General features: G+C 47.8%; 2 protein-coding genes across 2 annotated transcripts; both read right to left on the bottom strand.

The window, feature by feature from the left end:
- Window positions 1-859: 859 nt before the first annotated feature.
- On the bottom strand, window positions 860-7,549 carry taf6l (TATA-box binding protein associated factor 6 like). Its single transcript, XM_004080063.3, has 12 exons — window positions 7,410-7,549; window positions 5,688-5,848; window positions 4,760-4,846; window positions 4,541-4,691; window positions 4,416-4,466; window positions 3,971-4,065; window positions 3,826-3,900; window positions 2,802-3,022; window positions 2,592-2,724; window positions 2,382-2,510; window positions 1,325-1,815; window positions 860-1,244 (listed from the first exon to the last, which is right to left on the bottom strand). Exons 2-12 carry the CDS (start codon window positions 5,832-5,834, stop codon window positions 911-913), a joined length of 1,914 nt encoding a protein of 637 aa, XP_004080111.1. The 5' UTR covers window positions 5,835-5,848; window positions 7,410-7,549; the 3' UTR covers window positions 860-910.
- Window positions 7,550-11,848: 4,299 nt separating this feature from the next.
- Window positions 11,849-13,096, bottom strand: LOC105356504 (mRNA decay activator protein ZFP36L2). Its single transcript, XM_023965875.1, has 2 exons — window positions 12,982-13,096; window positions 11,849-12,895 (listed from the first exon to the last, which is right to left on the bottom strand). Exons 1-2 carry the CDS (start codon window positions 12,988-12,990, stop codon window positions 12,011-12,013), a joined length of 894 nt encoding a protein of 297 aa, XP_023821643.1. The 5' UTR covers window positions 12,991-13,096; the 3' UTR covers window positions 11,849-12,010.
- Between the last annotated feature and the right edge of the window lie 1,253 nt (window positions 13,097-14,349).

The raw sequence follows: 14,349 nt of genomic DNA, 5'->3' as shown, positions 1-14,349 counted from the left end.
ATGAGGACGAGTGGCTTATGAGCCGGTTCCCACTTCCTCGAGCCGTCCTTTTGGACCTCTGCGGGCTTTTGGGCCCGGCGTTACAGAGGAGCACTCGGAGGAACCACGCGTGTCACCCGGTGCATCTGGCGCTCCGGTGTACGCACATCCTATGTTTCATCCGTACGCCATTTCTGACGCAAATCCTACGCAAAGTTTTAGAAATGAGGCCCCAGATCCCTGCTGACCGTCTTCTTCCATCCATTTCCTGTTTTGTGCCGCTCAGCTTCCTTTTCCCGTAGGTCTTCTGCCAGCTCTTTAGCTTTCCCCACGACTCAGAATCCAGAAATGTCAGAGCAGCACCTGGCTGCGGGATGCAACGGTCTGCTGGGAAGCTCTGTGCACCCACACCGACTACAGGTGAGTCTCACAGGTGAGTCACACAGGTGAGTCACACAGGTGAGTCTCACAGGTGAGTCTCACAGGTGAGTCACACAGGTGAGTCTCACAGGTGAGTCTCACAGGTGAGTCTCACAGGTGAGTCTCACAGGTGAGTCTCACAGGTGAGTCTCACAGGTGAGTCACACAGGTGAGTCACACAGGTGAGTCACACAGGTGAGTCACACAGGTGAGTCACACAGGTGAGTCACACAGGTGAGTCACACAGGTGAGTCACACAGGTGAGGAGGGTTCCCTTCAGCCATCCAAACCCTTTTAGATCAGCGTGTGCATGTTCTTCCATCAGTAAATATTACTTACCGCTCTGTGAACGGTTAAGAGAAGGACCGCTTTAGTTGGAGAGAGGTCGTCATCGTCTGACATTTCTGCTGCTCTTCCTTCTGGCATTGAGGTCCAGCAACAAAAAGGCGGGAAACCAACACACCAATGAGAAGAGCTTTAATCCGACGGCACTGACCACGAACAGGCGGCTCTACAGCGGCAGCAGGAGGGAATAATGGGAACAAGTCCAACGCCTCACAGGTTTCCCAACTCTGCCTATGACTGGGAGTTTGTGGGCGTAGGCTCGAGGAGGGACAGCGGCAGGGGGCGGGGTCGGAGCAAAAACAGTCTGAAAGGGCCGGCGACCTTGGCACCGCTGGCCCATCTGTCGTCCACCGATGACGAATGAGAAGGTCGGGGGCCCGTTTTGAGGGGAGGCAAAGCGGGCCTTGGGGAAGACGTCCCGCGGCAGACCCGTCAACCGCTGAGCGGAGCGGGACGAGGAGTATCTGGAGCGCTGCGCAGAGGAGGAGCGCGGCAAAGACCTGGTTTAGAGAAGAACAGCAGAGGTTCAGCTCCTGACGGGTTTCTGCCTTCATGTGGATCTGGAAAGGGGGCCCCTTACCTTCCGGGCCCTGCAGCTGCCAGGCTGGGTGGGGGAGGATCCGTGCGAGGACTCCCGTCCCGTCGGGGGCTGATGCTGAGGTTGGCGGTGAGCTGCGGCATCTTGCGGGCCGTGTCAGAGTTGGAGCCCTGGCCGAGAGCTTCCTTCTTGGGCTCTCGGAGCAGAGCTGACGGGCAGTAAGGGGGGCTGTCCAGACCGGGCCCTGTACTGAACCTGACAGCTAGGCTGTCCCCGAAAAAGGAGTACAGCTCCAAGTACATGGCAGGGAGCGACACGGGAGCCCACTCCTCCCACGGACAGCCGCCGCTCCCCGCCTGCAGGTGGCTGGCGATGCCAAAGGCGGCTTCTGAAAGACTCTCTGGGGGGGGGCTGAGGCCCGGGGAGCTGTAACCGACAGCGGCTGCCAGAGACCCAGTTTGAGCATTGAAGCACCACTCTCCCGGATGGGACAGGGACAGAGCCTTCATCTTCAGAAGACGCTCTACCGCCACCTGCAGGACATGAAGAAGAACCCGTTTACACTTCAACGGCCGTCAGTCATCATTCCAGAAGACATTACGCTAGAAGGTGTGACGGCCAAGAAGAGGACATCTAAAACTAGATCAGACAGACCGACTAAAGAACCAACTGAAGGGCCGACACTGAAGCCACTGCTGCCAATGGGTGGAGTCAGGTTGATTTGCATAACCCCGCCCCACCTGTGCGTGAATAATTGTGAGTAAAGTGAAAATGCTTTAAGCCCCTAAAGTAGAGCAGGGGTCCCCAAATCCAGGCCTGGAGGGCCGGCTTCCTGCTGGTTTTCCTGCCTTCTCTGCTGCTGATCACCTGGATCAGGTGTGTTTAGCCAATGAAGAGCTGCAATGGCAGGATGTTTGGAAAACACGAAGGACACTGACCCTCCAGGCCTGGATTTGGGGACCCCTGCTCTAAAGGTAGAAAAGTTCTATTCAAGTGCAGACCTTTAGTATGACTTCATTTAAAGATAAAACAATGTATTCTTGTTTGATTCAAGTTTTTCTCACCATTGATTGAATCAAAATAAAGAGGATCGACTGACCAGGATGGCTCCGTAGACTTTGTGTCCATCTGCTTTGACCTGAGCGTTGGAGACGGAGTAGTCGTCCAGAACAGCCTGGAGGTTGGCCCAGTACGCAGGAAGGTGAGGAAAGAGCACTTTCTCAACCGCCTGCAGGGAAGCATGTGGATGTTCAAAGACTCAACAATCCATCTCAAATACAGAGGTGGGACATCCCAGAACTATCAGTACCTTCCATCCCAGAGCGTGGAGCCCCACCACAGCTCCATAGTGGGAACACAGTGGTCTGACCGGGTCAGACAGAACTTTCTGGAGGGAAAGCAAGATCTGGTGGTAGAGTCCACTCACCAGATCCCCGTGTGTCCTAGTGAGAAAGCCAACTCTGATTTCAGCTAGATGACACAGTTAGAGAACTGAGAAGGAACCCCAACAGTTTCTCACCAGAAGATGTTGCTCAGAAGCAGGGCAGCGTAGTCTCTGAGGGTCCAGTGGTCGTTGAGAGGGTTGATGGAGGCCGCCAGCGGCTCCAGGATGCAGTACATCACACTGGACACCAGGCTGCGCACGTAGGAGCCCAGGTACAGGTAGGGGTTCTGGACCAGGCTCCTCACCATGTGGAGCAGTCTGTTGAGCTGCTCCAGGTCATGGCTGACGGACTTCACCTGCAGCAGGACACTGACGTGTTGGGACGACTTCCTCACAGCTCCTTCCCTTTTTGTGTCTGAGGGTTTTATAGCTTCATTTTTTACAGCTCAGGTAAGTTTGTTTTCTTCAATCAGCGGGGTCAGGTGTGCCGCAATTCAGTTTCACCTGATTGGTGTAAAAAACATGTTTCTGCGTTTGATTGGTGGGTTTGGTGGTTTAACCCCTCCCCCCATCCAACCCCTTATTGCCCAGAGGCTTCGTTACGACACGGCTGTGGATTTGAACTCCCGGGTCGGACACTCTACCACAAGGCCACTCAGCTGGTCAGAACGACCGTCTTTTCCACAGCTTCAGCCAGGTGTTCTCATTTTGGGAAAAGTTCGATCCCTTAAACTGCCTCGGCCAATCACACGTCGTCCTTGTGACCAATCAGACGTGGGGAACGTCCTCACCTGTCTCCCCGCTCCACCTAAAACAACAGCTACAGGGGTTTCAGAGTCTGTCCGGCATCAGCGCCTGGTTTTCTCATTTCCCATGATTCATTGGGATAATCTCCTATGCTACATTTACACCGGGCTCAGAAATTTGGACCTCCTTGTTCAAAACCTTCAGGTTCACGATTTGCTTTGCAAAAGTTGAACTTTGACCAATCAGGGACTCGATTTGGAAGCGGCTCATGACCGCCACCTTTTCTCCTTGTGGTGAAGTCGGAGCTGCATTTGTGAAACCTCCTCTGCCATCAAAGGTTTCTCAGATGAACAATTCCTCAAATATCCACGATCTGAACCTCAAAGTATCCGCTGATCAGAGAAAAACTTACTCCGCTGATGACGTAAACAAAGTACGGCAGCAAGGCAGCGATCTTGGAGTTGGACTGGAGGTCCAGCAGAGCCACCTGCGGGGCGCAGAGACGGGATGAGCGGGAAAGGCTTCACTCGTCCGCGTGAGACCCGGCGGGGGCTCACCTTCATGAGGTGGGGGTCGTCTCCCAGGATGGCTCGAGTGATCTGCTGGTAATACTTCAGCAGGTCGTCCGACAGAGACTGGACTGCAGTCGGTACTGTGAGGAGCCAACATTCAGAGACAAACGGGTTTCTGCTTTAAGAAGAGAAAACCTGAAGGACTTTCAACGGATTCTAATTATGTTCTAGCTAAAGGTTCCTGGTAAATGATGACTATTCCTCTAAATGCAATAATCACATCCTGAGGATCAGCTGTCCACATCATCCGTTCTTGAAGCTGTTGATGGAGGAACGTCAGCTCCTCTGAGGTTTTTAGGCGGTTCAGTCAGAACTCTCTGCAGTGTTTGGACCTGGGGCTCCTTAGGCCCCCCCTTGATGACTCACTGCAGTGAATTTCCCCAAGCAGGCGGTAAAAAAGGCGTCCTTCACACGTACAGCCGGTTCTCACCTGCTCCCTGGAGCTCCACGCCTCCTTTCCCATCCAGGTAGGCCACGTTCACTGCCACAAAGCAGAGGCGCCGCGTTCAGTGCGAGCCTTGGCTCGTGTGTCCGCACGCGTGCTCGCATACACACCTCGCACCATGGTCTCAGCACAGCCTTTGGGGATGTTGGTGGCCAGAGCCAGCTCGATCAGGTTGATCTCCCGATCGTCCACGAAGAAAAGCTCTCCTTCTTTCCCCGAGCGGAAGGGCAGAGCGTCCTGGGCTCCGTAGCCACAGACGGCCTGATGAACAAGGGAAGATGTTGAAGGAACGTCCACTTTCACTCACCACAAAAACACTCGGCGCTTACTTCCACATTGCTCCACCGCAGAGCTCTGTTAAAGTCTTCCACCGTCAGCTTCTTCCGTTTGGCGTGTTTCATGAACTGAGAGCAGCTCTGAGTCAGACAAAGGTTGAAGTTAAAGTTCCACTACCTGCCCCACACCTAGGTGTGTGCAATTTGTTCTCTGCATTTGACCCCTCCCCTGGGGGAGCGGTGAGCTGCAGACACAGCCGCGCTCAGGAACCATTTGGTGGTTCAACCCCCCCCAATCCAACCCCTTAGACATTGGGTCCCATTTTTAGAGTCTTAGGTCTGACTCTGCCTGGGTTTGAACACCCGACCTTCCAGTCACAGGGCAGACACTCTACCACAAGGCCACTGAGCTGGTAAAAGCAAAACACCCCCAAAAGGAACAGACCCCCATTTAACGGGACTGTAACCAAACGAGCCAGCAGCGCTAAACCACAGATGGATCACATTCGTCGGTGTTAACTTCAGCATCGGACGATGTTTTTGTAGTCCGATATTCTCCAGACTGTTTTCAGATACACTTTATTTTGAAATGTAGACTTGTTCCTAGTAGATCCCTGCCAAAGGGGAGCTTATGGTTTACAGTTGTGTCCAATATTCAATAAATGATATTTATACAAAAGTTTTAAAGTGATCCTTGGTTGTATGTTAAAAAGGTCGATGTGATTGTCCAGTAAAAACAAAGGTGTGCGATTCTAATAAAGGAACAAAAAGGAAATCTAAACTTTGTGTTATTGTAGACTGTAGACTTTTAACCGGTTCCTCTTCAGGTTCCTGAGCTCCTCAGACACTGATTTCAGCTGCATGTCTTAAAGTCTTGTTCACAGCGGTCTCTGTAAGGTCTGGTGTAAGGTCTACAAGTCCAGAATCTTGTGAAGTCACGGTTCTGTTCCCGGTTTCCTGCGTGCTTTTAGGCAGCACTCACCTGAGCAGCCTCTCTGAGTCTGTAACAGACGTCCTCCGCCAGCACGGCCGCCATCTCCTCGCCAAGTTCCACCCCTGCACTCTCAGCCATGAGAGCCACCGATTCCCTGGAGACCTGAGCAAAGCGCCGCTCCTCCCGCTCGGCCATGGTTGCTGTCAGAGCTGCGAAGGGGACCGAACGACACGCCGAAACCCATTGATGGGTCAATTCACACACTACAATCACTGAATTTTCATGTAATTATATAAAACAGCAAATATAACACAATAAAACAGAGAAGTTCATCCATTTCCCCAAACCTTTCATGTGTTCAGACTAGATTTTAAAGTGCAGGCGTCAGCGGGAAGTGAGAGTAGCCGTCACGCCAAAGCCCAAACCTGACTAAATGAGCTGAAACTAACAAACGGAACGTGGAATAAAACGGCTCTTTGTGGTTGGCTGCGGCTGAGGAGGCGTCCAACAGCAAACAGGAGTCCATCCTCTCTAATCGGCCATCAGAAAGCGGCGGGATTCTAGCGTTGGACGATGAAAACCTTTAGGATACGCTGATCAGATCAGCATGTGGCTCAGGTTTGACCTGGCAGTCACATCAGGAGTTCAAACTAAAATGATGCAGAATTCCCGCCCTAACTACTAAAATCTATATAGTGCAGCTCTATGTAGAGCCCTGAATTTTACAAGTCATTCAGACGCCACGCTCACTACTTTTTTCTTTAAACGGCGGATATGATGTCATCGGTTTCAGAAGGTTAAAATCTAATTAATATGAGTACTTTGGGACGATTATGAGTCCACTGTCTTCTGAAGAGAAAAACGTTGATGGTTTATTAAAAAAATACATTTATTTGACAAAAAAAAAAAAATCTGAAGCAATGCATTGTGGTCTATATTTGCATCGATGCACACAGGTTTTTCACAGAGACTCCTGGGAAGTTTCCAGGGCTCTGGATTTGTAGATCAGGACAGCACTAGAAAAAGGGGGAACACAGCATCTAGTGCAGTATTTACTGAGTACTGACGGATTCGGACACAACCTGATTTAGACTTTACTATCATTTTAATACTTGCTAGTTGGAGTATTTGGATTTATATTAGGTTAAAAATATTTAATAAAGTTATGTATCCATGTTCATGTTTTTATGACTTTAGACTGAATGACTTCTCTGAAATGTTTTTATTCTGCATTTATTTTCTTGTTACTCTGTATTCGTGACATATATTTACATTCATGCTTTTGACTCTAAAGGCCAGCCGGAAATAACAGTTACAGGGTTCGATTTTCCTGAGGCACAGATATGATGATGAAAGCTTTTCTAAGGGGTTTGACACAAAATTCTGCAAATCTGTCAACATATTTCAAGCCTTAAAAACAACCAGCAGCCTCACACGGACGTACAGAGTCAAGAGAGCTGAAAGCTGCTGATGGAGAAAGAAAGAAGCTAACTATACAAAGATTGAATTGTTTCAGTACAATTGTGTTAAGGTGGTGACAAAGAAAAACATTTAACTGGATAGAATTTTGTATCTATCATTTTAGTTTTATGTAACTCAACATAGAGCAGCTTCGCCCTGAAGGAACGTGAAGAAGAAGCATCGCTAGCGGCTAACACAGCAACAGCCGCTTGTTTAGCTAGCTCGCCAGAATAAACAGGACAGAAGTCACAAAAACCAAAACTTTTCAACCCAAACCAGTGAGAATGTTTTACAGAACTGGGACTTTACCTCTTTTAAAGAATGCATGGACAAATATCCTGAAGAAACGCGCGAAAAGCTACTGCGATTTGGAAGAAGGCTGTTGCAGAGCCATTCTCGAGGATGTTCAACACAGGATTTCCGCTCAAATTTTCAAAATAAAAGCAGCTCACTAATCCTGATTGTGCGCCTTTTTTTTTCATTCCTTCCCCCCGAAAAACTTTATTAACAATTGAGTTATCATACATAGATCAACAGTAACTATATGAACAACGTTATAATTTTGGGACTGAAAATAAAAACAGCTTTTTGTAAAATGTACTAAAAAGTGGTTTAGTTTGCAAACATTTATTTTTGTGAATATAAAACTTTCCTTTCAATATCAGGACATGAAGAACAATATTTTTCTGGTTCAATTGGGTATTTCCACCAGGATTTTGCACCGTGGACTGTTCAGTCAATCCCCTCTGGGTTCAAATGTTTTCTCTTTCATAGATTATCTTAAACACTAACGATAGTATTACTAATTTCATTTTAAATCATGAACAAACACTACATCAAAAGTGAATGTCATCAAAATAAAATAACAGTCCAAAATGTCACATGGTTATGTTTTGGTGATGAAATGCAGTTACTTTATTAAAGTTCATGTTTGAAATTATAGCTTAATTCTTTTTATATACATGTGCATCAGTCCGCTTATGGTGGGGCAGTGGTCAGCACTCTCACTTCACAGCAGGAAGGTCCTGGTTCAAATCCCTCGCTGGGTTTCATGTTTCCCACTGTCCCAAAACATCCTCCATAGGTTAATTGGTGTCTCTAAATTGCCCCCAGGTGTGCACACGAGCGTGTGATCCCGCGACAGACTGGCGTCCTGTTCGGGGTGAACCCTGCCTTCACCCAACAAGCCGGGTCGGCACCAGCAACTCTGTGACCCAGAAAGGGATTCAGCAGGTCTGGAAAATGGGGGGGGGGGTGCAGAGCTTAAAAAAAGGTTTTATGTTTCAATTTCCTTCCTAAAAAAGTACAATTATTTATTTCTATGTCAAACAGTTTTCCTAAAAATGCATGAATTGTTGTTTAATATTTTATTTCTTAAGTAAACTGGGAGTGTGTGAAGTTTGATTTTAATTTGAGTTCAAATTTCATTTGGAGAATGTTGAAGACTATAAATTCTTTACTGCTGTAGGAGTCTGAATGAACAGAGGAGGAGGCCACCTGCTGGTGAGAAGAAGCTGGTGGAATGTGGAATTGGTGTTGTAGCTGCTGCCTGAGATGATGATCATCAATATTTAAGGTCAGGCTAAAACACAAAGGAAGGTAGCTGTCCTGTACAATGCTAAAATCATGGAACAGATTTGATTCAAATGATGACATTTATTGAAAATCCTCCATAAAAGTCCTTCCAGCACCTCTAAAGGTTCAGAATCTGGATCATTCTGTCGTTAGGGTGAACCGGGTCTCGTGCTGCTGACTTGAAATCTTTAGACGTTGCTGCTAAAGTCTGCGTGTGTCCCACTCCTCACAATGACTTACTCTGCTATTTGGTCTGAGTGTGAATGCAGCATGTAAAGTGAAACAGACTGCGTCCTGTTCAGGGGGGATCCGCCTTCGCCCAGAAGAAACCCAGTAACCTTGAAAATAAATGGACTATGAAAAGTACCCTTTGATATTAAGGTCAGGGGTCATTGCTGGCCAAACCTTTGAGGCCACGCCCACTTCCTGAAGTCCAGCCATTTGGTGGAGATCATCATCATCCATGGAAGTTGGAGATGTTCTGGTGGTTCTAAGATGTCTCTGAGGTCAGAACCTGCAGGGACCGGACCGTCTACAACACACGTGTCAAACTCAAGGCCCGGGGGCCAAATGTGGCCCGCCATGACATTTTATGTGGCCCGCAAGAGCATAAAAGTTTTAAATTTTTAAAAATAAAAAAGAAGATTTAGTTGATTACATATTAATAATGTATAGCTGCTGTTGTAATTGTTCAATGTTTGCAGCTTTTATGTTTGAATGCAGACAAATTGTTGTCATCAAACCATCAGTTGGATGCAAAGCTGTGTGCAGCCTTTTTGTCAAATGTTGCACTATAATTTATGTTCTTTGCAGCTCAGTTTTATGTTGTTTTTCTTTATTCACTTGGACAGTTTGATCCTTCATTAATGGAGTTATGTGGGTTTTAATAACCAGACAATGTTTAAAAGGATTTATGATAGGGTAACAAGCAAGCATATGTTTAATATGCAACTGTAATTGTCACTTTAAAAAGTTATAGTAAATAAATAAATGAGTTATTTAACATTAAGGCGTAGTAACATTTATTTTTTATTGCATTTAGTTACATGTAGAAGCTATATCTGGTCCTTTGAGGACAGACACTATGCTGATGTGGCCCTCGGTGAAAATGAATTTGACCCCCCTGATCTACAAGAACCAAATGGGTTTTGTGCTGATTTTAAAGTTTGGCAAATCCTTCCGTTTGTCTCAAACTGCAGAACAGCTGTTCCTCTATCCAAACAATTCATCTGATGACGTCAGAGCACCGATTCTGCTGGTGAAGGTTTGAACTGACGACATGAATTTAAATCTCCAGAGTCTCTAAATGCTCCTCTGTCCATCGTTTTCAGACCAAACGGAAAAAGCACTTCTGTAGATTACACAATCAGAGTAGTGCAGCATCTTCATCATCCTCATCGTCTCTGCTGTGCGCTCAAGTTTGCATTTTTTTATTAACATTGTTTTAACATTGTTTTAAAGATGGCACGTTGCTGCGTTCCCCGCACACCTTTCAAGTCGTCCAAGGCTGGATTTTATTGTTGGACGTATTTAAAATTAAACTTAAAGTCCCAAATGTGTTGAAGGCTTGCTGTCCCACATAAACCAGAGAGGGTAAAAATAAAAACAAAGATAAAATCAGGGGACCTTTTTTCATTTTTTAGGCAGCCCCTAAAGGGGAAAAACAAACTGAAGTAAAAAAAAAGAAACGCAGGCTGAAACGACCCAATTCCCATTTTTTTGCCCCTATGCGACATGAATCTGATCATTTCATGACAGTCTGAACAACACAGATCCGATCTTTTCAAATGCGACCGCCGTCTGAACGGCCAGGCTACATGTAGCCGACCCGTACGTCATCGAGACGCTACAAACATCATTCTGCGTTGAAGTTGGCGGGATGAGAACATAAACATCAACCATGGAGGACGATGCTGCAGAGACCAGTCAGTGGAAGGGAAGCAGGTCACCGATTGGATTCATATTTGGGGTGACAGCTCTATTCAGGCCAAACTCCAGAACTCTTATCGCAACCGGGCGGTTTTTGAAAACATTTCCAGTGAAATGGCTGAGCGTGCGTACAGACGATCCTGGATCCAATGCCAGCGAAAAATAAAAAGCCTCCGAGTCAAAAACAAGGAGGTTAAAGACCAGAACAAACGAAGTGGCCGTCAAAGAATCACTTGTCCATTTTAGGAAGAGCTGGACTGCATTTTGGGGGATAAGCCCAGCTACGACTCTGCACCCACATGTTTCTCTGTACCGACGTTGCTAACACTGCTCCACAAAACGCCATGGCCACAAACCTATCCTTTTTAATTTTCTGATTAAGATTGTAATTGTGCTGGCTCCTTTGTGAAAATAAATGTAATGCAAAAAGAGCTCCGCTTTGCCACTGTTGACATCCATTGTTAACGTTAGCTACAGGTGACGCCGTTCACTGTTGAGGACTCTTCTGCGCATGCGGGTCACTTCACGTTCACACGGGAGATCACAAAAGTTCACATTTAATTGGAAATGTGAACGGCCTTGCAAAATAAAATAAAAATACTCAAAATTGAGCATTAAGCCCTGCAGTGTGAACGTAGCCTTAATATTCAAGTTTACTTTAGTCAAACACATCTTTGATCCAAGTTTCCCCACATCGGAGGAGACTTCCAAACTCTTACGCCGTGCTGGAAAAGTCAGAAATGCCACCAAATCAGATTTGAGTTGGGAAGATGAGCAGTTATCGGTTCAGGTTGGAGGATCCGTGAGAAGAACCTGAAGACAGTCCAGTGTTGGGTGACGGACATGACAGAAACATGGCAGCTGATTGGTGACATCACATTCAGGATTGATATCTGGGTCTGAAACCTTCCATTGAATCCGTGATTGTGGCTTTGAACCCACATTAGTGCAGTTTGAGAACGTGGCACCGTGCTCAGCGGCCCATTTCCTTGAAGGGGGGGGGGCTCTCATCTGTGTTCCTCACATCATCCCAACAAAATTCAGCAACATTTGCGTCAACCTACAGAGCATATTTCCACGTGAACGGCGTCCTTTTGAGAGTCGTTCCTCGTTTTAAACAAAACACGTTCCCGTTTTGAGGGCCCAACAGGGTGAAGTTGGTCGTTCATCCAGGCGATTTGAGATTTTCCTCCTTTTATGCTGAGACTCAACCTGCTTCAGACGTGAACCACACGATCCCCAAACACTGGCATCCAAATTTATTAAGAAATATTAAATTCATGACAGGATTTCAGATACAAATAAAGATCAACAAGTGTTAACCTAATGTTAAACAATTTTAAAACAACGTTGGCTTAAAAAAATAAATTCCAAAACTAAAAAGGGTAAAAGAATAAAAGTGTGGGTCAGAGAGCCCTCTGGTCCCAGATCTCCTGGGCCTTGGAGCTCTCCAGCTGCTGCAGGTGGAGGGCCAGCGGCACCATCAGGTCACTCAGGTGCTGGCTGGAGAAGGTGAAGGCGTTGTGGGGGGGCTCGGAGGAGGGGGTGTCGAGAGGAGGCGGAGAGGGAGAGGAGGAGATGGAGGAGCTCCGTGGGGACGGTCTGTGAGGGGACTCGGAACCAGAGGTTTGGATCATGCTGGGCAGGCCGTGCTGGAAGCGGCAGCGCGTGCCGTACAGACAGAAGCCGAAGGCGCTGAAGGAGCGGCACAGGGCCCCGCGGGGCCTCCACGCCGGGGCCCGCTGCTGCCGGACGTCGGTCAGCCCGCCGCCACGTGGACTCTTCTCCTCCGGGAGGTCCCCGGACTCCGCGTCTCCGACGTGCAGGAAGTTGCACCGCGACCCGAACGGACACACCCTGAAGGCGCGGAAGGTGCGGCACGGGACGTTCCTGCGGCGCCGCGGCGCGCGCCGCTGCTCCGCGGGGCTGTGCACGAACAGACAGCGGCTGCCGTAGAAGCAGTGCCCCGTGGCGTGGAAGCTGCGGCACAACTCCGTCTTGTACTTGGGGTGGTGGAAGGGCGCGTGCAGCTCCTGGAGGCCGTGCGCGAACTGGCAGCGGTCCGCGTACCTGCAGAGGCCGCTGGAGGAGTAGCTGCTGCACAGCTCCGTTTTGTACCTGGTGGAGCAAATCATGGGGGAGGGAGAGGAGGGGGAGGAAGAGGAGACCAGGGGGAGCAGAGCCTCCGCCAGCGAGAGACCCCCTCCCCTGCAGGAGCCGGCAGAGTCCAACAAGCCCTCCAGCAGCCCCTCATCCTGACAGGACGGCGCGCGCGGGGAGTCGGTGCTGACCTGGGGGGCAGAGGTCAAGCACCTGATTTTTACCTGACACCTTCCAAGCACACCTTTCCCACTCCCACGCAGATCTCCCGCCATACCTGGAACATGACTGTGGTGAAGTCCAGCCTCCGGGAGGGGGGGAGAGTTCAAGCGCTGCTGCCGGTCGACCTGCATGTTCTTATGAAGGGGTGACGTCACTCCAAACAAAATAGGTATCAGGTGTGCAGAGAGTCGGCCAATCAGCATCAACGGCGCTAAACCAATCCGCTGAGCTGCTTCCTGGGACGAAGATCCGGGTCCTGAAGTTCTGCCGAACCAGAACACCTCATCCAGCTGAGCAGCAGGTGAAAACGTTCGGAACATCTGACAAGGATTTGGACCCCTCAGAATCAGAGGGTTGAACAAAAGAGGCACGTGACTTTAGAAAGAATTCATGTATTTTTTTCCCTTGACTTTTATTGAGGCCAGGAGTCCTTTCACAATAAAAGAGCCATTTGGTTCAGTTCCTCTCAGTGAGAGCCGCCAGATCCCTCCTTTAGAAAAAGACACATCATTTATGTTTTTGTGATTATTAAGTCTTTTGTTTATATGCTGAAATGATAAGTTTTCTACTTTTGACAGCAGCACATTCCTGTCCCTTTCAAAATAAAAGACGCCTTGACTTGCAGTGATGAACTGTGAAGAACTTTCCTTCCAAACAGCAGGAAGACACTATTGTGATTTACTCTTCTGACAGTCGATTCAACCGTTACCCATCATTTTGCGTAGTTATCTGAATCACAAAGCTTCTGCATTTAGTGTAATGTCCAAAAAAATTTGTAAGATAACCTCCGTTTAAAAATCTAAACACAAATGCCAAATACCTAATTTTACTTTAATCAAATTGTTTGCATTTATGTTGAGAGCCACAGAGGAGACTCTGGAGTTGCTGGTTCAGGTGAAAATGATGTCACATGTGATTATTTTTTAATATTTCACTTAAAAAAGCTGCTTTGGTGAGGGGAGTGGTGCTGATTTAGCTTTAGATTGACCTTTAAGCCTCTGCAACCCATAAAGAGTTTCTGAACATGTGTTTTTTGTGGTTTACCTTTATAGGAATCTTTGAGGTAAAACCACAAAGTGCAGAGATGTCCGAGAAAACGTTTCAGCTTTTCTTCATGAATCATAACGTCTACAACCACTTCAATGGAGCCGACCTGGACCATTGAGTCCTGGACCGAACCCGCGTGTTCACGGATAACATGGTTCTTATTCATGTGTGTGTGTGTGCACTGACATCAACCAAAGCTTCTCCCAGCAGCTGATCGCCTCTGATCTGCATCCTCCTCACCCAAACCTCTCATGTGCTCCCAGGAATTTCAGATTTGCTTGATGTCGTTTGGTCCGCAGTGAAGAACGATCCTTTCTGGTCCGTAGAGTTTACAGGTCAATTTAAAGAACGGGGTGAATTTATCACGGACAACAGA

Source organism: Oryzias latipes, chromosome 18 (genome assembly GCF_002234675.1).
Source record: "Oryzias latipes chromosome 18, ASM223467v1".
Lineage (NCBI taxonomy): Eukaryota > Metazoa > Chordata > Actinopteri > Beloniformes > Adrianichthyidae > Oryzias > Oryzias latipes.
This window is presented reverse-complemented; position numbering and strand designations above follow the sequence as displayed.